This window comes from Anopheles marshallii, chromosome 2 (assembly GCF_943734725.1).
Source record: "Anopheles marshallii chromosome 2, idAnoMarsDA_429_01, whole genome shotgun sequence".
Classification (NCBI taxonomy): Eukaryota; Metazoa; Arthropoda; class Insecta; order Diptera; family Culicidae; genus Anopheles; species Anopheles marshallii.
The window spans coordinates 15,659,311-15,685,636 of NC_071326.1; the positions used below are offsets into that span (position 1 = coordinate 15,659,311).

General features: G+C 45.2%; 5 protein-coding genes and 1 pseudogene across 5 annotated transcripts in view; 1 reads left to right on the top strand and 5 right to left on the bottom strand.

Annotated features, from left to right (window-relative positions):
• Positions 1–1,555: 1,555 nt before the first annotated feature.
• LOC128709959 (uncharacterized protein C14orf119) lies at positions 1,556–2,170 on the bottom strand. Its single transcript, XM_053804995.1, has 2 exons — positions 1,943–2,170; positions 1,556–1,840 (listed from the first exon to the last, which is right to left on the bottom strand). Exons 1-2 carry the CDS (start codon positions 2,168–2,170, stop codon positions 1,556–1,558), a joined length of 513 nt encoding a protein of 170 aa, XP_053660970.1.
• Positions 2,171–4,165: 1,995 nt separating this feature from the next.
• LOC128709958 (serine/threonine-protein phosphatase 5) lies at positions 4,166–6,116 on the bottom strand. Its single transcript, XM_053804993.1, has 6 exons — positions 5,972–6,116; positions 5,463–5,852; positions 5,258–5,379; positions 4,466–5,187; positions 4,308–4,389; positions 4,166–4,216 (listed from the first exon to the last, which is right to left on the bottom strand). Exons 1-6 carry the CDS (start codon positions 6,114–6,116, stop codon positions 4,166–4,168), a joined length of 1,512 nt encoding a protein of 503 aa, XP_053660968.1.
• Positions 6,117–6,397: 281 nt separating this feature from the next.
• On the bottom strand, positions 6,398–8,331 carry LOC128716074 (uncharacterized; annotated as a pseudogene).
• A 33-nt stretch (positions 8,332–8,364) lies between these two features.
• LOC128708144 (TELO2-interacting protein 1 homolog) lies at positions 8,365–11,611 on the bottom strand. The gene is made up of 4 exons (XM_053803105.1): positions 11,424–11,611; positions 10,522–11,358; positions 8,759–10,459; positions 8,365–8,659 (listed from the first exon to the last, which is right to left on the bottom strand). Exons 1-4 carry the CDS (start codon positions 11,609–11,611, stop codon positions 8,365–8,367), a joined length of 3,021 nt encoding a protein of 1,006 aa, XP_053659080.1.
• Positions 11,612–13,753: 2,142 nt separating this feature from the next.
• On the top strand, positions 13,754–15,312 carry LOC128709088 (uncharacterized). The gene is made up of 2 exons (XM_053804071.1): positions 13,754–14,035; positions 14,110–15,312. Exons 1-2 carry the CDS (start codon positions 13,754–13,756, stop codon positions 15,310–15,312), a joined length of 1,485 nt encoding a protein of 494 aa, XP_053660046.1.
• A 1,965-nt stretch (positions 15,313–17,277) lies between these two features.
• Positions 17,278–26,326, bottom strand: part of LOC128709330 (protein serrate) — a 102,539-nt gene continuing 93,490 nt past the window's right edge. Inside the window, exons 14-18 of the mRNA XM_053804318.1 lie at positions 19,966–20,121; positions 18,962–19,423; positions 18,487–18,881; positions 18,211–18,420; positions 17,278–18,126 (exon numbers count right to left, since the gene is read on the bottom strand). Coding sequence (XP_053660293.1) covers positions 17,278–18,126; positions 18,211–18,420; positions 18,487–18,881; positions 18,962–19,423; positions 19,966–20,121 — 2,072 coding nt within the window. The remainder of the gene's footprint in view (positions 18,127–18,210; positions 18,421–18,486; positions 18,882–18,961; positions 19,424–19,965; positions 20,122–26,326) is intronic.

A 26,326-nucleotide genomic window follows, 5' to 3' on the forward strand; every position in this document is an offset into this window, starting at 1 on the left:
TTTCGGCCTCTCGTGTGCTGTTTCATGTTCAAGGTGTTCAGTGGTGACCAGCAACACATGGGTGTTTAAAACTCGCCTCCCTAACCCAACCCAGCATGATGAGTATGATGATGAGGGTTTGATTGGCCCGAATGATTTGCTCTCGAGAGTTTTTCGGTAGCCGTGCGCGTGCATAAGACGTTCAAGTGCTTCTCCCTGACATCCCTGACCTTCGAGTTGAGCAAACCGGACGGTGTGTGACTACCGCGAAAGGCGGTGTCCAATTTCCCTCGATGGCCGTGATTGGTCCTCGAGTGGACGACGGGGTGCACACACGATGCGGACATAATAATTTGCCTTTTGTATTTGCAGCTATTATAGTTCATTCTTGCTGCCTGGCGCTGCCGTAGCTTTCAAGCGGCAATGTTACCTTTGTCAAGAGCTTTGCCAATCAATTTCGTACCATTCTAGTTCCGTTTCGATGCCGCCTGTAGCTGAGGCTTGCAATGAGGGTTTGTAAAGTGTTGAGCTTCCTTCGTGTGGATGTAAACATTGCACTCTACTTTTGGGGGGAAGGCTCTTGGCGGAGGTCTTTTTGCTGTGCGGTCGCAGCCTTTTGAAGTTTTGCGATCGCTGATGCAGTAACGCGTAGTTGTTCCATCGTCTTTGTTCTTTCGCTACACGGATGTTGGATTGATTCGGTCTCAGTTGAAACTATGTCAAAGTGCAGTCTGAACAGCGGAAAAGTGCAATACATCCATTGGTACGTAGTACTGAGCACTGCCAATGAACTCAATGTTTATGCATCGTTAATTCTTCCTTGTACTTTTCAGCGCACAGAGGTCGTTGGTTCTTCTTTGGCAGCGAAACGGTGATCAAAGTATGATTTAATTAAATTGCATATCAACGGGCGTTCGAAGATGTTTCGTGAAGGGATACGTTAATATGTATATTTTATTCCGCACAATATGCTTCTTACTCACTAGTCCTACAATAAACGGTAAACGGAAGAACGATCACGCTTGGGCAGGTGGCATTCTAGGAAACCCCATTATAATGCAATTTACTGTGTGTTTTTGCGTTTCTGGTCCTCTAAAAAAAACGTTGGAACATGTCCCGTTCTTCAGTCAGGTTTGTTCTGCTGTACAGCCGCCAAAGCTTGACTGTTGGATTGTGTATGGCATGAGAAAGTTTTATTGCTGTCTACATGTTTTCCACTATTAGATTCTTATTCCACACACTACAAATGCGGTGCGAGATTCTTCGTGTTTCGTTTCAACAGTTACCAACAGAGCTACTGTTGGAATGGTTTAGGAAAAATGTAATATTTAAATAATGCAATTGTGAACTGTGAATAGAGGATTCGTTATCCTTCCACCCCTCTCTGCTGGAATGGCTACTTTCAACGATTCAGTAATTAATAAATATTAGTATTTGTTGCGATATGCTACACAACTGTAATGGCATAGCCACGAAAATGCTCACTGCTCACGAACGGTTGTGCTTTCAAACAGCCGACCATGGATAGGTACCGAAATGGAATGTTGATATTATACTATCGTACAGTTGTAAGTTTCTAGTCTTCATCTGCAACGAGAATGGCATTTGGTGCTGCTACAACCGATTCGACATTCACGATCAAAGCGGTTGGCTCTGATTCTTCGTCCAAAGTTCTCAGTGATTCAGTATCTGCCAGCTGTGTGCCTGTTTCCTCCATGCAACCGTTCATCGGCTTCGTGCCATTCGTCAGCTCTGTACGTATTCGTGCGCCAAATGTATTATCAATCTGCTCTAGACGTTCGAGAAGCTTTCCTTTGAACTCTTCCGGCCATTTGATGCACCATTCGTTGAACAACTTTACCTGAAATTGGAAGAACAATTAATTGAAAGAGTAAGATATCGTTTTGTTTTATATTAAGTTCATGATTCAAATTTGGGAAACTGTTTGAATGTTTTAACCTACCCTGCACTGAAACAAGCTCATCGGTTTGTCCTGACCGGGGTTGATCTGTGCCATTGCGCTGATAAGACCGTTCACGTACACAGCACCTCCACCGACTTGCTGGGACAGATAAGATACCAGGTACGGCACGAAGTCTTCCCGCTGGAAATCACTCCACTCTCCGAACCACTGAACGACGTATCGAAGCTCACCGTCGACGGTAAGGTTGTACGAACCGTTTGACGACATTTTTCTGTGAAAATATTCTGTTGTAAGAAAGACTATCCCACAAGGGATTGGTTATTCTTCCGAATGTTCCAAAATGTTGTTGTGTTGTCTTCCGATAGATTTTCTAACCCGCGTCAATCACCAAAGTATTGGACAACGACCGAAAAGTGAGTGGATGTGGATCAAATTATCACCTTGCGATCACAACAGACAATGTCAGAAGTAAAACAACGGCACTTCGTCCGCTCTTTCTTCCAACCAGGTCCGAGCCGTGAGCCAGCCAGCTGAAAGTCTTCACTGCGCCTACCTTTTGCAGACTGTGTGCTATGTGAAACTGGAACTATGCTGCCACGCGTTGGTGGTTAGTTAGCCTTCCGATACCAGTTTTTGCTCTCTCTATCGTCCGATTGCTTTCTTCCAGTATGCTTTCCACCGGTTCTAGTTTTCAAGTTTATCTAGGTTCCTGATCTGCAAAGCATCCCCGTTTGCAAGATAGCGCAACTCGCCCCCCGATACAGTTCCTTCCTTCCACAGTAAATGTTGCTGTTGTGTTTGTTTTCTTTTCGATTTTTTTTTTCCTGTTCTCTTCTCAGCTGCGGCTCTATCTCACGGATAGCCGCGGATCAAGGGGATCGTGAGCGAAAAATAACTGTAACGAATGCTAGCTGCAGCCACATGCACTGATCGTTGGTTACGATTACTCCCAATTGGTGGTCAAACTTTCAGGGCTTCAGTCGTTCACCCTTGGTGTTACAGCGGGATGCTGAAGCTTCGAGGTAGGGAATCCACTTTGGGAATTTAATTAAAATGTCAACAATTGGCAATTACAACCTCGATGCCCCCGATTTCAGTGCAGTTAGGATGCTGTCGTGAAATTTTGCAGCCGGTAATAACGATACACTCCAATTAATGGACTTCCGAAACGTGTAGCTTTCTAAACTAAGCAAAGGAAATGCACTTTCAATACAGAAGAACCGATTTCTGCCTTTTGCAGCTTGTTGTTTACCGCTTCTACCCCGGCACGATCCTACGGTATTGCTCTAATCCAAAGCTGTTTGTATTCTCTCTGGTGCATGCTATCTCTCTCCATCTCTCTCGGCGGAACATGATTGAAATGTTTAGCTGTAGCTTGAATTCAACATCAAACGTTGAATCTTTCATTATAAACGTGTCATTAAATTGACAGTTGAAGAAATGATTTTGTTGCCGGCTTCTGTTTTCGCTGGGCGGACTGTTTGGCCAAACACTTTAATCCACTGCAAATATTTAGAAACGAAACACTGCTAAAACGAAACGTAATAAGGCGATAATGAGCGGGTATATAATGTAGCGTATGGTGTAATAAATTGTTTCGGATTATTCAAAAGCTAAATCGTATGTCTCTGCACATTATTTTCCAACGGGTCCATCTATTCTAATGTTCTATACAGGTTCGGCTTCACATATAACCAAAAAATGGAAATTGTAATATTACAAAAGCATTCAGCCATTCTATTTTGCTTACCTACCCATTTACACAACTGAAATTCTGACTTGTCTGCACTGAAACAAAATGTCTTTTCCTTAGCTCTGTCTGCTATTGCATGTTTAGTGGGATGGATACTTCTCAAAGATTTCTCTCCTATTACGATACTATGTTAATAGACTTTTCATTGTTCAGGGGAACGAGATAATGCATAACTTTCCATAACACTTTCTTTGCCTGTGGGGTTTTACTTTCACTCAAATATGATGTGTTGTTGTACTTTGCAGAAGCCAATCAAATGGTATTCGCTTTACCTGAGCTCTGAGAGCTGCATATTTTTTAGCTTCCGATGTCCCAAGAGAATAAACAAATAAACAAACAAAAAGGAACTTATGCGAATTGTGTTACCTACCACGAAGGATGCGTGATGTTTTTAATCATCACTGGATCCGTGAAATTGCAAAACGGGAGATGTCCAACTAAAATTTCAATAGCAACTGTGTAAAATTATTGAAACATCGTTCAATACCGTCCAAAACACCTCAGTCGTACTATGCCATTAAACTGTAAGCGTAAGCCATTGGCCGAATGGAGGGATGGGGCTACAAGTGTAAGAAAAAAGATAAGATAAACACGGTTATGCAACCTATTTTTTGGACAACAGATTCAACTATTTCCCACTCTAATACTTACCGATTCCGAATAGGTGGTGAATTTCGGCGTCAAATCGTTTCCTTTCAGTGTGATGAACGCACCAAGATTCTTCATTTGGTCGCTATTGGCAAAAGGAAGATAAACCGTTAACATTCCAACTACTAGCATGGAGCGTCATGAAGTTACAATACACTTACCAATAGTTAGGTGCCGAAAAGACGGTAATGCATTTTCCATTATGATCTACCTCATAGCCTTCCGCTTTCACCTCGTGGCTACGGATAATATAGTCCAGGCTGTTGTGCTTCAGGAAAGCTTCCGTAACATCCGGTCCAAACTCTATGCCGACGCCGCGCTTCGACGGTACGCGTCCTGGTTGCGGATGTGGATCAGACCAGAGCAGTTCGCACATTAATCCTTCCTCCGGCGGTTGACAGTTGCGGTCGATCGAGCGTAAATCGTCCAGCGTTACATTGTCCTTCGAAAACAAACCGCCGTGCATGACCAGAACCTTCTTATTGATCAAATGGCACAACGGCAGCCAGTTGTAAACGAGCGTGAACATATCCGCCATGTTTTGCGAGTACTTCGAAACCACCTCGCCAGTAAAACCGTACAGTTGGTTCATGTTGAAGCTTTCGTGATTTCCGCGTGCCAGGAAGAAGTGGTTCGGATACAGTAACTTGAATCCAAACAGGGTAAAAATACATTCCACCGAAAATGAGCCCCGGTCTACGAAGTCCCCATTGAACAGGTAGGGATTAGTGGGCGATGGCAAACCGTTAATTTCGAATATATGAAGCAGATCGTAAAATTGACCATGAATATCACCGCACACGGTAAACTTTTGTTCGTCCGGCACCGTAATCTCCACCAGGGAGGGTTGCGTTTTCAGGAGCGTTTCCATGTCACAAAGAATCTGCGATGCAAACGTGTTTGAATTTTGTGGTTTTGCTATTTAAATGAAAAATTACGTTTGTTCAACTTACCCTATAGGCGAAGTTTTTGTGCAACTTGTTTTGTTTCTTATACCACTCCAGCAGGTTCTCCATGAACTCCAAAGTTACCTTACCATTTTCCAACTTTGGTCCATTATAGTCGTCCTCGATAGCTGTTGCAAAATGATAACAAAACAACCGGATTGTACAACATTGATGATTCACTGATGCAAAGTAACCAATGGGAAGCACTCACTCGCGAATTCCAGATCACAGCACATTTTTTCCACACTCTTTTCTTGATGCTGAACCGAGATGGCTTTCTCGAACGCGATCTTGTTTACCATCTTTTTACATTCCGTGTACTTGTCCTGGGCATCCTTCGCGCTGGGACATCGTTTCGCCACTAGTTCCAAATCGGCCAGCGCCTTCTTAAACCTTCCGAGCGCCATCAGGGCGGCAGCCCTGCGGTAGTACGCTTTGGTGTAGCTATTTTTCATCGATATCGCCTTATCGGCATCGGTCAACGCGTAACCGTACGATTCTTTCTTAAAGTGAGCAAAGCTACGGTTCGCATAGAACCGCTCATTAGGGCACGTTTCGATAGCCTCCGTATAGAGCGCAATTGCCTGCTCATAGTTTTGTTCTGAAGTAAAGAGAAGTGATACCGGTCAATGTTGTTGGATGTTACAAACTTTATGGTTATGCTTTAAAACGTTTATCCGTCCTTTGTATTGTGTTTTGGCCGTGCCGCCAGATACCTACCCTTGAAATATTCATTCCCACGAGCACCGAGCTCGTCGGCTTTCGCCTGCAAGGGATTTTCCTCGGGCGTGTTGTTTTCCGGTGCTGCCGGCGCTGGTGCTGCCGTTTCTGATTTATGATTCGTATCTTCGGTCGCAGACGACATGGTTGTAACAGCTTCTCAAATGAGTCAAGTAAGGAATAAACTAGAGAAAATGCACGGCAAAAAAACGGAACAAAATGTAATGCACGCAATGCTTGCTTTTTATCGGTGTTCTGATTGCTGTCAACGATGACAGCTGATCATATTCAGCAGATAAGCTGCTGAATTGTGCTTTGACTTTGGTTGCTGAATATGCGGAACATTAGTTTGGATTTAAAAAAAAAAAGAAAGACAGAAAGAGAACGGGTAATTTTTAAATGCATAACTTTTGATTTACTGCAATTTTAGTTGGACCGTAGAGTATGCACCACCTCAGAAATCATTGCCATTAGATCGTCTAGCTTTTTCTCGATTAGCACCATGTCTCTGTTATTCTCGGTGTTTTCCTCTTTGTTGATTAGGTAATTTTGTTGAAATTTATCCATTTCTTGCATGAAAATTTGGAGCCGATTTTCTACGAAGTCCATCTGGTCCGGATTTTGGGAGCATTTTGGAGCGGGAAGTATAGATTTATCGAAACGTTCAAGAAACTTAACCGTTCGCTGAGCTGGTTCCGATTTAGTGACAATTTCTTGGAGTAAACCACCCTCTTGTTCGGCACACAAATCATCCTCATCGATGTAATCTTTCATTATGATCGATGTATAGATAGGCCTCTGCGTTGCTGCAGTATCCCGCAATACATTTAACCTGTCCGTTAGGTACTGCCTTCGATGTGAAGTTTGCTTGGCATGATCATTAGAAGATATCATTTTTTCCAACATATCTTTCGCCTCGGCCTGTAGGTTGGAAAGGTCATCAATGGTCTGTTTGGAAATGTGCAGAAATTGTTCCATCTCTGGTTTTTTCCATATTTGAAGAAATGCTTCAATTTCTGACTGACAGGATTTATCCAGTTCGTCTGAAACAATATTCAGTAACGAGATGTCTCCCGCGTCCTGTGGTTCTACAAATGATGGCATAGTTTCATCCATCAGTAACGAATGATTCCTGGTGATATCCGACAGTAGTTCTTTGCACTCTTTCAAATTCTGCTTCAGATCGTTCAAGCTTTGTGTATTAGGTGTTTGCAGAACCTCTTCCAGCGAATGATTTAACTGATCGAACATAGTGTTCAACGATGTAGACACTCTATCAAGAAAATGTTCAGAGTTTTGCAGCATGGACTCATGTATAATCCCAAGCGAGGAACCTTCCTCTTCCGGTGTGGGCATATTTGCCCACAGCTGTTCTATCTCCCTTAGGCGAGAGGAAGCATCCTTGATAGTTTGCGCTGTGAGGGAGCTTCGATTCATGAGGTTTGCATCGATGGAGCCGGATATTTGAGTAATTTCTTCGGACAATTTTTGTAAGTCTTCAGCACAGCTGATAGTATTATGGATGATGCTGCGAATTTCTTGTAAAGCTACTTTTGGTACGACAGATTTTGCGGATTGTTTGGCATTTTTGTATGCGCTTACACGCTGCTTTAGAGCATTGAGTGCATTCGTGCCTTTCATGCACTCTTTTACGAGATTTTCGATTGAAGCTGATTTTGGGAATTTTTCCGACGCATCGAGCAGCGTATTGTGTAGGATAATTTGATTTCGTAACCGTTTTAGCAAATAATCTATATTGATCTTTGATCCGGATGTTTCGAAGCTGTTGTAAGCCATCTGTGCGTCGCTTAAAATGCTGTTGGAATAGTTGGAGGTTTCTTTCTGGTTGTTATTTTGGTAACTGGCCTGAAAGCTTCCAAAATCCATCTCGTGTGATTGCAGTATTCCCAGCGATGGATCTGTATTCTCTTGCAACGATTGCGCATTCGATTGGTCCACGTTAGAGAAATCTAACCGTCTGTTTTCGTGACAGAAGAATAATTAATTATATTTATAGCATCAAGCCCGTTTGGTTGCTTTATTACTTACCTCTCCAGAACGGTACGCCACATTTTAGTTTTTTCGTATAAAGGTACTAAACGTTTTCGACTAACCCCGGGCCTAACGATTTTGGATGCATTGATCGTTCGAGAACTAGGCATTGTTTCAACGCTTCGGTTTACTATCTTCACTGCTTGTTGCGTAGTTTGTTCTTCCGCTAATTTCATTTCAAAGCTGTCAAATTATTGTGTTCGGAATTGTGTGCTATACTCGTTTTAACCACTTTTTGACTGGAGAACATGTTTTCAAAACATGCCCAAGTACAAAACTAACTTCACGGCTTCAATTCCCTTACCCATTATATGCTCATGGGTTGCTTAGCACGAACAATGTTACTGTAAAACAGCTTTACAGCCACATTTCAGAAATACAGCAAGCGAATTAATGGTTTTCATACGTTGCATACATTCAGCGGCTCGTTTTTTCAGCTCCCGTCGTTCAGCCTTTTCCCAGTACAGACGTACAACTTCAAGCACATTGTCGAGTTGTTTCTCACTCAAATTAAGATTGCGCACCAGATCGTCTATTGAGGCGAGGAATTTGCATTGCAGTTTAAACACCTGATGTGCGCTAGCATCCGCATTCCAGTGTTCCTTCATAAATGTGTACAGTTTTGGAAGCACATCACTTTTCGTCGGAGAAATTCGATGTAATGAAAAGAACAATAAAATATTTTAATGTTAATTAGAATACTCGTTACTACCGTTACTTTCCGAATGTACTTACGCCAGCGATCGGTTGCGTATGAAATCTTTTGCTAGTCGGGCCATAGTGAGCAGTAAATCAAATGCATTGCTTACCACGGCGGGATTTCGATCGGAGAACCGTTCGGTCAGATTAAACCAAATATTGTGCACCAACGGTAGAAGTTGATTTTCGTACCTTTGCAGCACGTATATTCCTTCGTTCAGGGTACATAGTGCAACAATCCGTTCGGCATCGTTGGACGAAGCGAGATGTTTGAAGTTAACCGTCAGGATGCGCAATACTATCTTAACGTGTGCAGGTAATTTCTCTTCGTTGTTCGCCTCCGTTTCGGTTTCATTTTCTGCCTCATCGCCTTCATCCATATGGTCCGTTTCTTCGCCCAGTTCATCTGGTTTGAATTCCACATCTTCCGCTTCGTTTGCAATTTCTCGTTGAAGCAATTTTTGTAACCGTTCAATCTGCTCGGTAAGATTAACGGACGCTTTTTCGTTGGCAGCTTCCGGTGATTTGGTTTCTTCGTGCTCATAACGTAGCCTTATGGAGTGGATAAATATTTGCAATACTCGCAAACAAATGATCGAGTTCCGTTCGCCGTACTGTGAGTAACTATCCAGAATATTCATGACAATTGGTGTAACCGTTGATTCGAGCACATCCGATGTTTCGTACGGTACGAAACGCAACACCGATTCCAGAATGGTCATGCCATCCCGGAAGTATTCCTTGCGTCTTAAACACCGGGTTACTTGTTGCGATATGTAGTCGAGATTGTGGTGTATCAACTGTTCTATGCTGGACAAGCCTTGCGAGTGAGCTACGATATCTAGGGCCAGTTCTGTTGATTCGTTCACACAGTTTAGCGTATTGCCGCAACATTGCAAAAGAATTCGTAGCGTATCGTACAGATACCAGTGAAAGTGTTCCTTCATTAACCGTGCAATTCGGGCGATGGTTCGAACGACGAGGCAAACATGCAACGCATTATACTTCTGGTCGGCAATGTTTTCGTTATCGTCCAACTCCAAGAACCAGTGGTGCGATTGCAGCACTTCCGAGAGCAATGTTTTGAACGGTTCCAGCTGCGAAGGGCTGTAATCGATTGTGTCCGGTATCAATTCACTCAAAATGAATAGATATCCGTTGCTATTTATCCTTGAAGCGTAAAAGTTGTCCAGAATGTACATGAGCACCGTATTTACCGCTTGATCGTGCATTCGCAGTGTGTGGATCAGATCGAGAAACGATTGCCTAGCTCTAGGAGACGACACGTTCTTTAGGACGATCCATCGGGATTCATTTTTTTCCTTTTGCAGGTGGAAACTTTCTTCGTATTCGAAACGGTACGACACGTACTCTCTACGTATAAGCTCATCGACACTCTCAAGCTCGGCTCCGGCCAACAGTACCATGATGAACTGTTCCAGTATGTTTTGGCACGAGAAAATGCTTGTCAGTTGCGGCTCGGAGAAGAAGCCAAGGAATCCCGTAATCAGTCGAAAGTTCGATATTTGTTCATGCTCTTCTCCGCGGTAGATGATACGAGGCATTTGGTTAAGTGTATCGTAAAACAATTCATCAATACGATTTCCAGCGAAAGATATTGTAAAAAAGGGCACCGATTGGTGACACTTTTCGCAGATATCACGAACGCGTTCCGATTCATCATGGCTCATGGCGATCACGGTCTGCAAATAGTGGACGGTACTGCAGGGCATATTGCTGGAAAGAGAAACGATATTTGCTGTATCAGGGCGAACAGAGAGTTTTTTTTACAAACTTACTAAGTACAGTTTCGTAACAGTTCGCAGTTCATTTTGGCAAACTCCAACCGTACAAGGTCCTCCTCGTGCCCACGAAGATGGAGAATGAGTTGAAGTACCTTCTCTACTTTCTTGTCCGCCTGCAGCAACCACTCGCGAGAACGTGTCGTCTCATTAAAGTATTTGATTTTATCATCTGCACGCAAACCCAAACCTAGCACATTGGCATTTTTGTCTTTTTCGGTGAAGCTTTCAGTCAGTTGCCGAAATCGCTCGATGCAGTACTGATCGTTGGTTGTATCTTTTGAGTAGTCTTCAAAGATAAGACTGAGGGTTCGTCCTAGCGCTTTAATAGCCATCCGGTACACGGCAGTACCCTGCTTTTCATCTCCATTGATAATGGACACGAAAATTGTAAGCAGTTTCGGCAGTGTAATGAACAACAGTTCCGCCACCTGACACCGTAGAACTATATCGTTGAAGTCGAAATCATCATGCACTTGTAGGAGCGATAGAATCGCATCGACTGCTTGGAAACGTAGCTTTCGTGCCCGTTCTGTTTCCACTATGCGGACGCACACAAAAATGGCTTGCGAAAGGAGGGTTAAATTATCCTTGACGTAAACTTCCTCTATCAGTTCGGGCTGGATGTGGCGAGAGGCAAACGAGAGCACTTTCAACACGGCTAGTTTGTATTCTTCGGACAGGTTGGGACGTATTTTACCCGTGTCCTTGTCGTATATTAGTTTCAGGGCGGCTAGAAGTGTTGTTTTTAGTGCTACCGCCTTTTTCAGCCGGCCTTTCTGGAGAATGGTGATGATGCATTCTAGCAGATGTGTTTTCAGTTCGTTTTGGTTTCTGTATAAAACAAAGGAATATGGTACTGCAAATGAAACTAATGCACACCGCCAACATTCACTTACTGCCCCGGTACCGCATCGACGAGTATGATCAACTGTTGTAGAAATATGTTCTGCAAGATCTGCACACTATTGTTGTCGACTTTCTTGAGATGTTCGTTAAGATTTAATATCCCTTCCTGGGTAGGTTTTTTAATAACAGCGTCGAACAGTGGTTTAATGGTGATGAAAATTTCCGAAAAGTTCTCCATCGTGGTGATTTGTTTACGAATGTGAATTAGCGCCAGCGGTTTGACATATGCGTGTTGACATAACAAACGTTACCTTTCTTATGCCGCGTTTCGGAGCGAAAGTATCGAAAACCCGTACACAGTTGCAGTTCGGTAAATTATAGACCATGTTTGTCCATAAAAATGATATTTCTATTTAATGTATCCGAACATGCCCACGTTTGGGTATTGTGTCTTACATATTTAAATCACTCCAAGCTCATCGTAATGCTTGAGAAGACCGTTGAAAACGTTACTTTGTACCACTTTGTATAGCTATCGCTCGTATAACCAAACGGAAGCAAGCATTCTAACCTAAATAACCACAGTTTTTGACTACGTGCATTCGTTGTTTTCTTTGCGACGGTATGACTTTTAGCTTTTCACGTTTTGTGGTGTTACGACATTTGTGCCCAGCACACGTTGACTGGCTTCACGGCGCGATAATTTGTCCGTGCTTGGTCCTTGGGTTCTGCACTACAGGAAAGGGTCCACCGTTTGGAACAAGCCATCCATTACGGTCAGTGTATGTTGAAATCCATCGACCGTTGATGGTCCATGTCAAGGTCGGACAGAGCGGGGTGTGCAGGAAGGAACGCATTAACCAGTTTCCGTGTGTATCCCGGCAGGAACGCGTAGCTTGAGAAGATTAGCAGTCCTAAAATGGCAAATATGAATGCATCTGCGGGTGGGTTGGTTAAGGAAATATGTTTCTGTTGGTGAAATATTTAACACATAGGGTCAGATGCCGACGAATGCGAGATTTTCATATATTCACAAATAGGAAAAGGATACTGACGAAGCGCTTTTCCCACGGGTCGAGCATGTAGATGCAGGTATTGAGTTCGTACAGTAAATACACGGATGTAATGGATTTCCATATTTTACGAAACATAATTACAACAGCCACAAGAACTATTATCCAGCGTCAACAACGATTTGGTTCAATCTTCTTACGTACACTGGCGTGAATCAGTATCGGACACGATTAGGCTTTCCGTTGGGTTGTACTGAGTTGTATTATTTCGTAATCAGCGAGGGACAACTCCCTTATCAGTGGTATATGTACACAATTGACTGTAGATTTTTTTTTCAGGTGTCCTAAATTGAAGGGGACGAATTTTAGATATCCAATGATTCAGTGTTGCGTGGCAGGTAATTGATAACAACTGCTGACGCAGCGTAAATCGCTGTTTTTCTCTGTTGAATGTGCTTGGTTTACGCAGCGAAATAGGCTTGAGCTATAGCGCGCATTCTTCTCAAAACTGTGCTAGAAAAACTAGGATGCGTATTAAAAAAAATAGTTTTTATCACTACACCATACAACATTATCCTTATAATTGTTTAGAAATCACATAATTCTTTGGAGATTAGCGAATATTTCAGTACGACACCGCAAGGGAATGTGAATGAAAAGTTTATTTACGCTATTCCGCAGATAGCGATCAAAACAACACCTTGGAATAGCAACAAGAACAGCAGCTGTTTTGACATTGCTGTTTCGCCCGTGTGCGTGGGGTTTAATTTCGCCCGAATGTCATGGACCGAGTGGTATTAGGTTAGTTTCACGCACTGGTTTTAAAATAAAACGGTTATTCGATTAATATTTTTCAATGTTTGTGGAACTTTAAAACAAGTTATGCAAATAGTTTGAATCACTGTTGGAAAAGGATACTGACTAGACACTTTTCCCACGGTTCGAGAAAATATGTCATGCTGTAGATTTGCCACCGTAGATAGAAGATGTCCCATCGTTTCTGCAATTTTTCCTTCCAACCGGGAGTTGTTTCCATGCTGCGAACGCTGGTGAATTTCTTTCTCCAAAGCCGTACCGTCGATACAATTTCACTTTTGAACTGACGTTGTCCATCTTCCCAGTGTAAAATATACCCCCGAGACGTACTGGCGTGTGTCGATAGGATACGATATCTTATCGTGCGAAAATCCGCTATACGTTGGTCTGCCATGCGTGCGGTCGCAGACAACGTCGCTAAATACGGTGTATCTAGCCGGCGGATTATCAGCGACGGTTCATGTACGATATCGTTTTATCGAGTAGCCAGAGGTATTTATATATGTTTAATTGTGATAAAATTTTTGGTACGATAAAATAGCAACAAAAAAATGTCATCCAAATTAGAAGTCAACTTTGAAGAAAAACAACAAATTTGCCCATTCCGTGTTAGCTCACAGTCGTCGGTTGTGGACGATGCAGAAGAGTTTGCATTTTTGGAAGATCCATGCAGCAGGTTGGCCAGTACTGACGGAGATGATGAACCGCACACTGTCTCAGAATGGTATCGAAGGCAATGTTTCATCTACAGCGCGACGACATTCCGAAACATCGAAGAATTGCTACAATCAATCGAGCAAAACCCATCGGCAAATGTGGAACTGGATTGGAACGTAAGTATGCCGATTGAAGAAACTAGCCAGACAGGTAATATAAGCGGGTTTTTTTTACCATTTATGTTTTTCAGCGCTGTGGTTACACAAATCTGCATATCCAAATTGCTCTGGATGCAGTGCTCCGGACTCGTCCCCAGTGTCTGACTCGTTTGGATTTGTGCCGGAACCGATTGTTTAATTCCTCGTTAGCCTGTTTGGTGGCAAATGTATTGCAGGAGTTGCAGACGATAGTACAGCTAACGCTTTCCTACAATACGATCAACGATGAGTGCATGGGGATCCTGTGTAATGCGTTGTCCAACTCGGGTGTTTGTCTGCTGGAAGCAGCTTACTGTCAAATTTCCGATCGAGCCGGTTCATTACTGTTCGGTGCGCTAATGTACAGTGATTGTATCGAGTCGATCGATCTCAGCTGGAACCATCTTGACATTTCTAGTGGACCAGCAATTGGACGGTTTCTTTCCACGCAAAGAACGTTAAAAGAACTAGTCCTGATTGGGAATCATTTGTACCACGGAGAACAATGTATTGTTCCACTTTTGGTAGGCACCATCGGTAACGATACACTGGAGCATCTGGATCTCTCTTGGAACGGTTTGCGCGGTGAAGAGTTCGGTCGCGCAATACTGAAGGCCATTCCACAAACCAAACTGAAACGACTAAAGCTGGAACATAATCTATTACGCGGTCTGGAGATGTCCTTTGTTGCACGGATGATGAAGAAAAGTGAAACACTAGAGCAGCTTTGGCTCGGCAGCAATATGTTCGAGGACAACGTCACACTCGATCTCGTGCGAACCTTCGTACGACATCCAACGTTGAATGTGCTTTCTTTAGGATCATTTCACTTCGTTTCACAAGCCGTTGCCAAGCTGTGCCGATTGGGCTTGCGCAAAAATCCCACCAAAATGATTATCTATCAAGGAGTGCTCAGAGCGGAACCGGCACGTCCGGTAGACGTGCAGGAAATGTTGCTGGAACGTTGCCGATTCCTGGCGCTGAAACCGAAGAAGATAAAACTGAAGCGTGATATCGGTCACCTGATGCTGCAGCTAGCGGCGGCAGAAAATACGATCCTGGCGCGTGAAGAATTTTTGCTCGTAGTGAAGCGTTTTCGCGTCAAGCTTGATCGGTCCCTGGTCGAGGCACTGATGGATGCGTTTGAAGTACCGAAGAAATTGGTAGATACGGGTGCGATGGCACGAAAATATCTAACCAAACATCCCACTGAACCACCGATCGTGAAGCCAGCGAAAGGAGGGGGCAGAAGATAAACGCAGGGACACAGGTTCGTATTGAATTTTCCATTTCATAATATGTTTATTGCTTTCGGTTTTCTCCTCCCTAATTGATGCGTTTGTTCCTTGCTGCTGCTACTACTGCTGGCTTTCCGTTTCTAGTTGTGCGGTGTATGAGTCGTGAACGTGTTGATGAACGATAATGAAACGATGAACAAATGAAATGTAATAACGGGTCTGTCATCCTGCGGGAGAGTTGAGACGTCTTAAGTTTAAGTACTATGTACTACCGATTGTATGACGTTGAGAGTCGTCGGACGTTACGCATGCCGATCCCGTGATCGGTACGTCCTTAGTCCTGCTAGTGGAATGTGCTGTTATCGTTCGCTCGGGATTTTTGTTTCACCTACCATTCTACCGAGGATTGGCCTTTTTTTTGTTTAATCGTTAAATCATACGATGTTTCCGTTTGTTTTTAATCTCCTTTAAAATGTCTGCCGCCTGCGGGCGTGGTTTTGTCAGATGTTATACTCAGTTTTGTTCGTCTTTTTGTTTTTTTTTTACATTATTTACACAATCACACACTTCTCGTTATTGCTGTGAAAACAACAAAAACGAGATTAACCTATGTTTGTTCCCTACTGCCATTCGAATCGTGCAATTCTACGTTTGTCTACTTTTAAATATTATTGAGTACATGTTTTTCGTTGTGTTTGCGTTAATGTGTTTTTGTTTTCTCGTATTTGTAATAATGTACATTCGGGTTTTGGTGCGCGTGGTTGATGTAAAACACCCAAACGCAGCAAATGGAGTCCCAACCATTGAGATGTGACTTTGCCTATCGATCCTACTGCTACATCGCTTAATTGTACACTCACAAACAAACACTAAACAAGGAACTATTTATTCCACTATATTCTAGCCCTAACGAACCTGCCAAGCGCGCACACACGTCTACTAGTCGAGATGCCTCACCGGGGTGTGTACGAGTAGAAAACTTCCCCATAAAATGGCAGACAGAAATAATTGGCCTCCACATGATGCAATCGGTCGGAAATGAATAGATCTTTTGAGCAGAATGCATTATAGATTCTGTCCGTTTACTCGCTGCGTTACGAGTTAGTAAGAAAACTGTTTTTTTTTACACGTACGTATCTAAATGGCCCTAAATGCTTATCTAAACGCAAACAAAAAAACAATTCTATCCCTCATCTGATTCACTTATTTAATATCACATTACATTTAACTTCTGCCCACAAAACAAAAAAAAACCGTACCATGCGGATGGGTTCTTCCGACGCGCGCGCACATGTCGTCCGTCTATGAGCGTACGTAAATGAGGTTCCAAGAATTCAAATGTGTGGATCGGAAGCTGAGAAGAAGATAAGTAGCTTGTAACACCCTGTTGTTATACGCATGATCAGTCCTTTACTTTTATTTATGCTCTGCAGTTTTAGCAATTCTGGAGCACTGTCCCTACTTGGAAATGGCCGGTTTTGCCTCATTTTCTGGCTCAATTTGCTAACGTTTAACAGTCGAAGTTATACGTCTGTCAGGGTGTGTAGTAATGTCTGTTATTATTGAATTGCGAACGTTGTTTGATTGCACGGCAAACGGAAATTGGTTTGTTATCCCTAAGCTCCCGCTAACTCTCCGAACTACAGTAATGCACAAGGGTTAAGAAGATCTAGTGAATTGTGAGCTTCGTATTTGCGTGTTTCGATCGTGCATCGCATGTAAGTCAGGTGAAATATTTACAATACAAACGAGACAATAGACAGACAGACAGTTAACAAACAGTGAAGCGCGTTGACGAATAATAAATTAGTTACTCATGTATAAAAATATACTAATAAAAATAATGAATTCTCAAGTCCGCGCTTCTTACAAAGTTTGCGTGCATGTTTCACACTGTCGCACCGAAGCGTACAGCAAACAGATACAAAGAAACGCGCAAATGGTTTGCTAAGGATTTGCTTATTAGGATGACACCGCACGCTACTACACGTGCACTGTCAGGACGTCTGAATCGGGCGCCAACGAGCTCGGGGCGTTCGGTGCATCCGGTACGGGATGGGCGGACAATGTCCCGCTGGTCGCACTCGGTGTACATCCGCTCACCGCACTCACGTTCGTCGTTGACGATGCGGTATGATCGTTGATCGATCGTTTGCCAAAGTCTTTGTGCTGGCTGTCGATCGCACCGACGATGTTTTTCGTCATGATGTCGGCGTTTTGCGTTTTGTGAAGCAGTATGTGCGAATTCCGGTTGGCCGTTTTCTGCTTGTCGGGATCCTTCTCGAACTCGCTCCCGTCCGGTGGGCAGGGTGGGTAGAGCTGTTGCGATCGATGGTGTACCGAGCTCGGGCCGGCTATCTGGTTAATCTCCGGTGCCGGATTGAGGCTGAGTTCCATTGCGCCCCGTAACGAGCTGGAACTCGCCTTCAGTGGATTAGCGTACCGGCGAAAGTTTTCCTCGTTTTGTAGATTGTTGGACTTTTCTTCGTCCATGCCGCGGGATAGATCCAGGTGGGGCGATAGGTTGGTACCGGAACCGCTGTGTGAGTGTACCCGCTGGCGCCAAAGCAGTGCGACGACTGCGCCTAGACAGAGCGCTACGATCGCGATGCCGAAACCGACCGCGATGAGATAGTTGGAACCGCTGGTGCCTTCATTGACCAGTGCCGTTTCGACCTTCACCTCCAGGATCGAGGTGAGCGGGGCTGCCTCGACGAGGTCCGTCTGAAAGGAATCGTTCTGGACGCCCTGCTGTCGGGAGAGGATTTCCGCCAGCAAACGGACAGCTTCGGTCAGGCTTGACGCACCACCAACCGGGTCGGTCGGAGTAGACTGTGAAGGAAAATTTAAAAAGTAACGTCAATTATTGACGACTTTGTCAAGTTAAAGAAAACTGAGGGGCTTACGAATACTTACCAGTGTCACTTCAATCGTATCGTTCGTTCCAGTTTTGAGATCACATAGTACGACAATGAAGACGGACACGTCGAAGGATGGATTTTTGATGAGTTTCTCGCCGAGTTGTAACCGGAGCAGATGGCACAGTCCATCCACCGACGTACCACGCACGAGTCGGTTCAGCTCGAGCAGTATCGATACACGGGCACAAGCCGTTCCAAGAGTTGCCTGGTTAGGGTTAGGGAAGTAACAATTAGTATCTGTGGAGCGTAGGTGCGTAACTCAAATACGTACCTGATTTGGCCAACAGTCGGTCGGTGCCGGTATCTTTGGCGGTGCCACACGCCTGGAGGGTTCGAACGTACGACAGTCTCCCCGTGGTTGGCACGGTGGCGTTAGACAGGATTCTTGCGATGTCGGTACACACACCTGGTGGCTTTCGCAGACCGCTCCGGCACCATTCGACTGGTTCCGGTTGAGACAGTTGCTTAGCCCGCACCAAAGATTCGAACAGCGTGGTTTCCCATTTACGCAAATACACGAATTGCAGCTACTTTCGTCTGGTGCCCCTGGTGTGGTACCGCTCGGTCCCATGCCGTTCGGTTTGTTGAGCGCATCACTGCTAACGAGTGGATCGTACGGAGAATTGGTGGTCGTATTCGAGCAGACGGACGATGGATCGGAGAGCACTAGAAATGGAGGCAAATGGGGAAAGGCATATATAAAACGATCGACTGCATACGCCAGGTAGCTGAACGGAAGTACTTACGAATTTCACACCGCACACCACGTCGTCCGACCGGACAGATGCAGGTGAATCCTCCAATGCCATCCTTGCAGGTCGCACCGCCCAAACACGGCTGTGGTGAGCATTCGTTGACGTTGATCCGACAATCCGGGCCGGAGAATCCTTTCGCACAAAGGCACCGGAACCAACCCGGACCGGACTCACAGGTACCGCCATTATGGCAGGGTTGTCCTTGGCATTGGTCGAGCGGTTCGCTGCAAAACGGGCCACCCCAGCCGAGTGTGCAGCGACAGTGCGGTGCCCCACCGAACTGGGACGGTATGCAGGAACCACCGTTCAAACACTGGCCGGGCAGACACTGGATCGCACGTTCCGTGCACGTCTTCCCCGTCCATCCCGGTTGACATTCGCACGAATAATCACCTTCGCCATCGATGCAGATACCGTTGTTGGAACACGGGTTCGAGGTACACTCGTTGACGTCTGGAAGTAAAGAGAGATTACGCATGCTCAGTAAAAAGTGTTGTGGTTAATGAAAATTTCGAGAAGAGTCATAAATATGAATCTGTAGTGAAATATTATTTCGAGTGGGAGTAAATCCTTGAAAGATTAATGCACATCTGACCAATGTCTTGAAGTACACCTTAGTCGTATTGCTAAAGCTCTGGAGATATACGAGATGAAGATTCTAGAAACTCTGATAATTTATTAATCTTTGGATCTCTAAAAATTCTTGAATCTCCGCAAAGTTGTGAATCTCTGATTATGAATCTAAGGAAATTCATGATTATTAAGAGATTCTAAACTGTTTAGACGTTCAGAGATTCGTGCATCTTCATAATAGAGACTCACAGACATTCGCTCGGGTTGAAGATTCATTAAGATTCATGATTCTTCATAATAGAGTTTCAGAGACATTCACTCAGTTTGAAGATTCAGTCAGATACATGAACGTGAATCAGATTTTCGATGGACCGCTACAAATCCGTTCAGTATGAGAGTGACGATCGAACCAAAACACTTACTATGCTGACAGAATGGTCCGGTGAATCCACTTTGGCAGGTGCAGCTCGTACCCATCGGACCGGACTCACATTTACCCCGCCCATTGCACGGAATCGGCACAATCTGTCCACCGAGAATCGTCGTATCGTTGCTGGCAGGCATCGTGCAACCACCTTCTGGAAATGGTGAAAAAACAAAACAAAACAATGACATTAATGCAAAAGTGTTTATTACTCCAACGCCAATCCGTTCTTCGAGTGAATCATTACGCTCCTGGCCCGTGCGGACGGGGGATCATTTATGCTTCAACATCTTCATTAATGATTGTTTCATGCCGTGGGCAATAATTCATAACATCCGCGTGTTCTGTAGGTGCGGAAAAAAGGTGCGAAAGAATTGCGAAGCAATCAAACACCGAGCGAGAAGTGTCCGCAGAAATGATGGTAATAAATAGTGTGAACGAATAGTAAAGTTTCCAGCTGCTGCTCTGCTACACAGACGTTCCCTGCCGCCCCACACTGGGTGCAGCGCACAACGAAAGTGCAACGGCAATGCAAGCGATCAAATGCGGGAGCCATTTTAATTGCTTAATCAGTGTCTTTGCATTTATTGCTTGTTGTTTTTCTTCTGGTTCCTATTATAAGCTTCCTTGGCAGAATCGATGCTTATCTATTTGCTGTTTTGTTTTTGCTTTATTGTAGATAAATTGTTGTTTATTGTTGTTTGGCCGCTTCTTTTACCTGTTTGTTTTGTACACCTGAATGAAGTTATTTTGTTCTACACTCGAAAACAGATAATGCCTGGCAGACGGTGCACAGCTGCACAGCTTCACTGCGGTCGACACAAAACGGCGGTGCGGCATCTTAATCGAGGCTAATGCCCAAGAAGCATTGCTAGTTATCGGCCGGTTCTCTATCATCTTGGCATCCCGCGTGCCCCGCGGTACTCGCTAACGAATTGAGGCTCGTTTGTGAATGTCTTTTTTGTTGTTTTGTTTGGCGTGCCCTTTTTTTGTACTCTACTCACTACTTCACTTTCCCATCCCGCCGCGTCGACTGGACGGAGAGTCTGCAGCACATTAACATTCTTCCCACTGTGCTGGACTATTTACACGAACAATTTTCTTTTGGTTTCTCTGGAGGTTTTTTTTTTGTGTGTGGCTGTTACACCGCCCTCCCTTATAGGTTACAACTCGCGAGAGGTTAAATTGGAAACCAGTGACACCCCGTGGTAGAAACCTTTTTCGGCCTCATTTGTGCTACGGTAGTGTCGGGCACATTGTCTTTCCTTCTCCAGAAACAAACTAGCAAACATCGTTAAATGGGGGGAAAAACAGAGGTGCTTGATTTTTCAATTTACATTAATAAATGAGTGCGTTCTGTGGTCTTGACGGTGACCTCACCTGGGAAAAGAAGAAGAACCCCACACTCTATTCCCGAGCCCATTGATGGGATAACTTTCCGGTAGTCGGAATGTCTCCACGGTTTTGTATTAAGGCGTAGTGTTTTTTTGTGGATAGTTGGCTCAAATTCCAGCAAAAGTACTTGGACCATTTTTACGCCGTCGGCATCATTTTGTGCGGAAGATCTTTTTGTGCGTTTTGGTCCGAAAATTTAGAGGAGCATTGAAGAATCAAATAGAAATTAACACCGTAAGCAGGAAAGAGAGACTGAATGCAAATGGGGAGAGTGTTTAATTGGGAAACAGTAATAGAAAGCCACACGGTCAGCAACAATGTGGCCATGTTGGGAGCATCGTTGCAGTGACTCGTCTTCATTCCCTGTGTTACCAAACGAGGCAACCCATAGCACAGCAATGCGGCGTTACAATAAGCTACGACAAATATTGGCCGTAATCGTTAATTTATCTTCATCTCCACCGAAAGTCCCTTGGGCCCCGGTGTACATGCGGTTGCTTCTGCATGGAAAAACCCTGACGGCTCAAGTCACAGTCGGATGCGGCATCAACGTTTCGACGTCGCCGACCGGCGTTGCGTGAAACTTACAGGACAAATGGATGTTTGCTGCCTTTCAATTGGTGGTGCGTTCGTTTGATCATTTCAAACCGTTGTATTGGAGGAATAGGAATTTTTCGAAGCCATAAGTAAGTTGTAAACAATTTATCAAAAATTAATCACAAAATCTTACATGCCTTAGTTACTGGTTCTCGCCCTGTGCCCGTTGGATTTTTCACTCACCCGGCACACTACCCATCCCAATACATTGCAGGAGTAAACTTTAACCGCGTTCCTACGAGCGTCAGCATCATCTTTACCTCGCCGTTGAGCAACTTTGTTCATCTTTCGCGCCTTTAGCGCGTTCTGTTCTGCTCACTGTTTAACTAATATCCTTGCTTACCCTTCGCGATACGCGAGCAAGCGAACAAAAACAGGCCAAGTGAAGAAAATGGAGGAACATCGCTTTTTTTTCCTTCTCGCAACATCATTGTGTTTTGTGTCTTAAGCGTAACAAAAAAAAAGATTCCCCCGTAGGAGAAAAAGTTCCATTAATTATACAAATATCGGTCCGGGGTTGTGGCGACTCCACACAACCAGCTCCATCCACATCGCTTCACCGATGATGGAGCTGCCAATGGAGTGTGTACATTCACGGGTGAGTGTGGCCATAGCAAACGGTACGGACAAAACTGAAACATCCAGTCAAAAGGCGACACCAGCATCCGAGCGTACCATAATGGTCCATCGGGACAAAGCGATACCTATGGGCCGAGTGAAGACCGCTGGAAGTGGACGGAAAGCTCAATCATATTGTCATTATTTTACTATCCTTTGCACTACGATCGGGCGGTACATAGGGAACGGTTTGGTTCTAAATTTGGAACGGCATTGTATTAATTACCGAGGCATTTAGGAACCTAATTATTCATCGCATGTGAGCGATCGAGCAAGAGCGATCGAGCGATCATTAGTCATCGGTGTGGTTCACCCTGCGGCGACTCCTTCCGTATACCATTTGTTAGACTAGTTAGCGGAATTGATCGCCCACGGGTGTGTACGTGTGTGTGAGGATTGGTTATGATTTTTCTAGCCAGCCTAGCTTGTTTTTGTTTGTTTCCCGATAAACTAGACAAGCCCAACAACAGATGGTGATTATTGGCTTCACGCTTCACTTCGATGGTCATGTTGGAATCTTTCACGAATTGTAGGATGCAAATTAAATTGATCTAAAAATAGTACGTCCATCTTCATAATCTAGCAAAGCTTCGACTTGATGTGCTTCCAGCTTCATAATCATGTACGCTGGGTGCATTAAATGTCCTCAGGAATTTAACCCTCCCCATCATTACCGGCATTCGTAGATCAACCTGGCAAGATAGCCGCATCCAGTGCGCCAGGATCAAAGAGGAATTAGTCCAATAAAACGATTCCATCTATGGGTTAATCCATCCAATTTAGCATCCATTTGGTCGGTGACGCTTGTTTTGCGCAGTTGCCCCTGGCCGTATGCCCTGCCATCTGCCATTTGCCATCTAATTACGCAAGCGGGATGGACAAACACGCCCCGCACGGAGGTCGAGGAAAAATTTGCCTATTCATCAGAGCCGTCGGCATCAGGATTTTCCGAGTGCTGTGTGTCCTTTCGGGGCGATGGGGTGTAGCACGGTAAAATAAGGCACGGATGAAATCAAAAGATCGCCTATTGGGCCAACGCCGGGCAACATATTTGCAGGGTCCCGAGAGTTCCGTACTGCCGTCGTAGCAGCACGTAACGGCCAGGGCAGGATCAATGTTCTGCTGCAAATCAAAACGTTCTCATTTAACTGACAATCACCGGCCGCTCAAGCGTTACGCCTGTCAGCGAGGACACTCGCTACGGCCGATGGATCTTCCGGGACCGTGCCTATAACGCGGGAGCCAGGGAAGTTAATTATGTGTACGGCACCCAGAGCCTCCGCTTCACAATGGGGCGGTGTGGTTTTTTTTTTGCCAATTGGGCTGCATCACATTCCTGCCTGCTTGGTTGGAGCAATGTTGGGCCCGTCGCGATAGTGGGCAGCGGCGCGAACCGTTGATTTCCTTCGATCTCACGCCTCGGCAACGAGCTCTGGCAAACACACGGTGGCGAACTGGTGGTGCTTATGTTTGCGATGCGTCTCCGCGCGCACGTCGCGCAACGTCTCGTGATCGGTGCATCCGATGCATCGCACCGCTGTTGCAATTCATGCAATTTCGTTCCGGTAACGAGGCGGCAACTCTCTGCACCCGACTGGTTGCAAAACGTCATTTCTCAAAACCGTTACCGTTCCTTTCATCTCATTACATCCCCGGCACTTCGCGGCATGGGAATGGGGGACGGGAGAGATGGTGGAGAGGGGCAAGATTTACCAGCAAATTTATTTATTATTTCAATTCAATTTATATAAATTTCATATTTACATCCCATTTGCAGGGACACTGGAGGAGCCGGGACAGTCGGGCCGCCATAATAATGAGGCGCGGCACATAATTGAACAGCATTTTGCGGCGTTTGTATTTCCGATGTTCCGCATCGTTTTTTTTCCCCCCCGGCAGCGGAGGCACCGGTGCGATCCCACACGCGCCCTGCGAGCTGTGAGTGAGTGAGTCACTCTGTGCGCTAGCGACGAACTGGATCGTTTGTTAGCTGCCGCAGGAAGTGTCATCGTGGGACGCGATGCTACCGTTTGTGTGTGTGTGTGTGTGAATCTGCGCACGCCACGATTTTCATTCACGTGATGCGCTTCGGTTTGAATTTCGAATTCAAACTTCCCCCCTCCGGTTTGCTTACCTTCGACTCAATTACCGGGTGAGAACATAAGTAGTGATTAATAGATGCGCCGCGCGATGGATGAGATGAGAAGCGGGCGGAAAGAGGAATAGAATTAGGGGATGAAGCGAAGCACACAACGTCGAAATGTCTCCGTGTTTCTAGTGTGACTAATAATGGCTGTGGTGTGTGTGTGTGCCAATAGGGCGGAAAACGCGCGGTTGAGTAGGTTTCGCAAAACCCCCTCGTGTGTCCCGTGGGCAGATAATTGGGAAGCATGACCTACCGTTTCCCTATGAAATTCAAATCAATTCCCACGTTTTTGGGCAAACATTATGAACGTGGAGGTGGGTGGGGGAAATAATTTAACCAACAGGCGCATTTACACTCAAACAAACGTCCAATTTCTCTGTCCGGTTGGATCCAATTAACCAGCTACGGAATATTTCATGCACTCGGGGCAATTAAAGGTGATACCGGCCTGGAATGGGGCGACAAGCTGGCCAGGAACTTCACAACGTCCACGCCTGTTTTACTTCCGGAACTGCGAACGATCGGACGTGAAAGGTGTGGAAAGGCGAATCAAACGGACGTCCTAACGCAATCGTCCACCGAATAATGCCTTCTACGGGTATTTGCTGACCCGTGCATTGAACGGAGCGGTTCCGCATATTCGGATATTCGCTCCCCAAGCCAAACCCATCGAGTGTCAATCAAAATTCTTTCACTCACACTTAAAAATCGTCAATTTACGCGCGGTGCACCCTTTCGCCGGATGAACCAAACACAAGCCAGAACTGTGCCGTATTGCGAGGCGACGCACCCGGATTAGCCAAGGGACGTACGGCCGCTCAAACAAAGACTCAACCCCAGTTGTATGTGTGTGTGTGTGTGTTGGGTGTCGTCGGGAAGCGACTGGCCGATGCTTTCCCAAATAAATAATTCAACATTTTCCATCCAAGGAGTCAATTATTCTTCCGCGTGTCTAAGACATTTTTACTGCGGGGGCCCCAACTGTACCGAGGGGTGAGTGCGCACCCTCAAGATCATCGGTGTGTACAATCTGAGGATCTCGCTTGTCTTTCTCGCCTTTCTTCGGTAACGCCGTAACGCACGAATGGACCATATCCCGATCTGGGCAAACACTCGTGAAAACAAAGCCTGCCTGGGCAAGATGTTGTCTAGCCGGGAGCGAGAGGAGACCGCGAAGAAGCGGTCAGTTGGAGGGTACAATTTTTGGCTAGATTATTTTCCCACCGCGCCAACACGCTAACGAACCTCCAGTTTTGGGGGCGAGGTTGTCCAACGGAGCGTACCATTGCCGCGATCGCACGGTGACGATCGATCGACGGATCGCCCGCAAATTGGCAGTTTTGACATACAGCTTAATGTTATACAATCCTGGACCCGTGCGAGATCGAAACCGGGTGAGCGTTCTAGCCTCACCGATGGTCGCTGGCGCAGGAGCCACGGGAAAGACAAAAGCGAATCATTATTTGAAGTCGAGCAGGCAGGGATTACGAATGGTTTGCGAAAACGAAGTGCGATAAATGCGCCATTCTGGCCATGCGGCCGGGGCCATGTCTAGGGTGGTAGAAAACGGGCGGCGGCAAGGTGGCAAACCGATCGCACTGAT

What these genes read in the sequence shown, in the direction of transcription:
- LOC128709959 (XM_053804995.1), bottom strand. Translation starts at nt 2,170, where the DNA reads ATGTCGTCAAACGGTTCGTACAACCTTACCGTCGACGGTGAGCTTCGA. An exon ending in TGAGCTTGTTTCAGTGCAGG is followed by an intron (nt 1,841 to 1,942) that starts GTAGGTTAAAAC and finishes TTCCAATTTCAG; the next exon opens with GTAAAGTTGTTCAACGAATG.
- LOC128709088 (XM_053804071.1), top strand. Translation starts at nt 13,754, where the DNA reads ATGTCATCCAAATTAGAAGTCAACTTTGAAGAAAAACAACAAATTTGC. An exon ending in ATGTGGAACTGGATTGGAAC is followed by an intron (nt 14,036 to 14,109) that starts GTAAGTATGCCG and finishes TATGTTTTTCAG; the next exon opens with CGCTGTGGTTACACAAATCT.
- LOC128709958 (XM_053804993.1), bottom strand. Translation starts at nt 6,116, where the DNA reads ATGTCGTCTGCGACCGAAGATACGAATCATAAATCAGAAACGGCAGCA. An exon ending in CTGTGATCTGGAATTCGCGA is followed by an intron (nt 5,380 to 5,462) that starts GTGAGTGCTTCC and finishes ATTTTGCAACAG; the next exon opens with CTATCGAGGACGACTATAAT. An exon ending in TTTTCGGCACCTAACTATTG is followed by an intron (nt 4,390 to 4,465) that starts GTAAGTGTATTG and finishes TTTTGCCAATAG; the next exon opens with CGACCAAATGAAGAATCTTG.
- LOC128708144 (XM_053803105.1), bottom strand. Translation starts at nt 11,611, where the DNA reads ATGGAGAACTTTTCGGAAATTTTCATCACCATTAAACCACTGTTCGAC. An exon ending in CTGTTACGAAACTGTACTTA is followed by an intron (nt 10,460 to 10,521) that starts GTAAGTTTGTAA and finishes TTCTCTTTCCAG; the next exon opens with CAATATGCCCTGCAGTACCG. An exon ending in ATACGCAACCGATCGCTGGC is followed by an intron (nt 8,660 to 8,758) that starts GTAAGTACATTC and finishes TCCGACGAAAAG; the next exon opens with TGATGTGCTTCCAAAACTGT.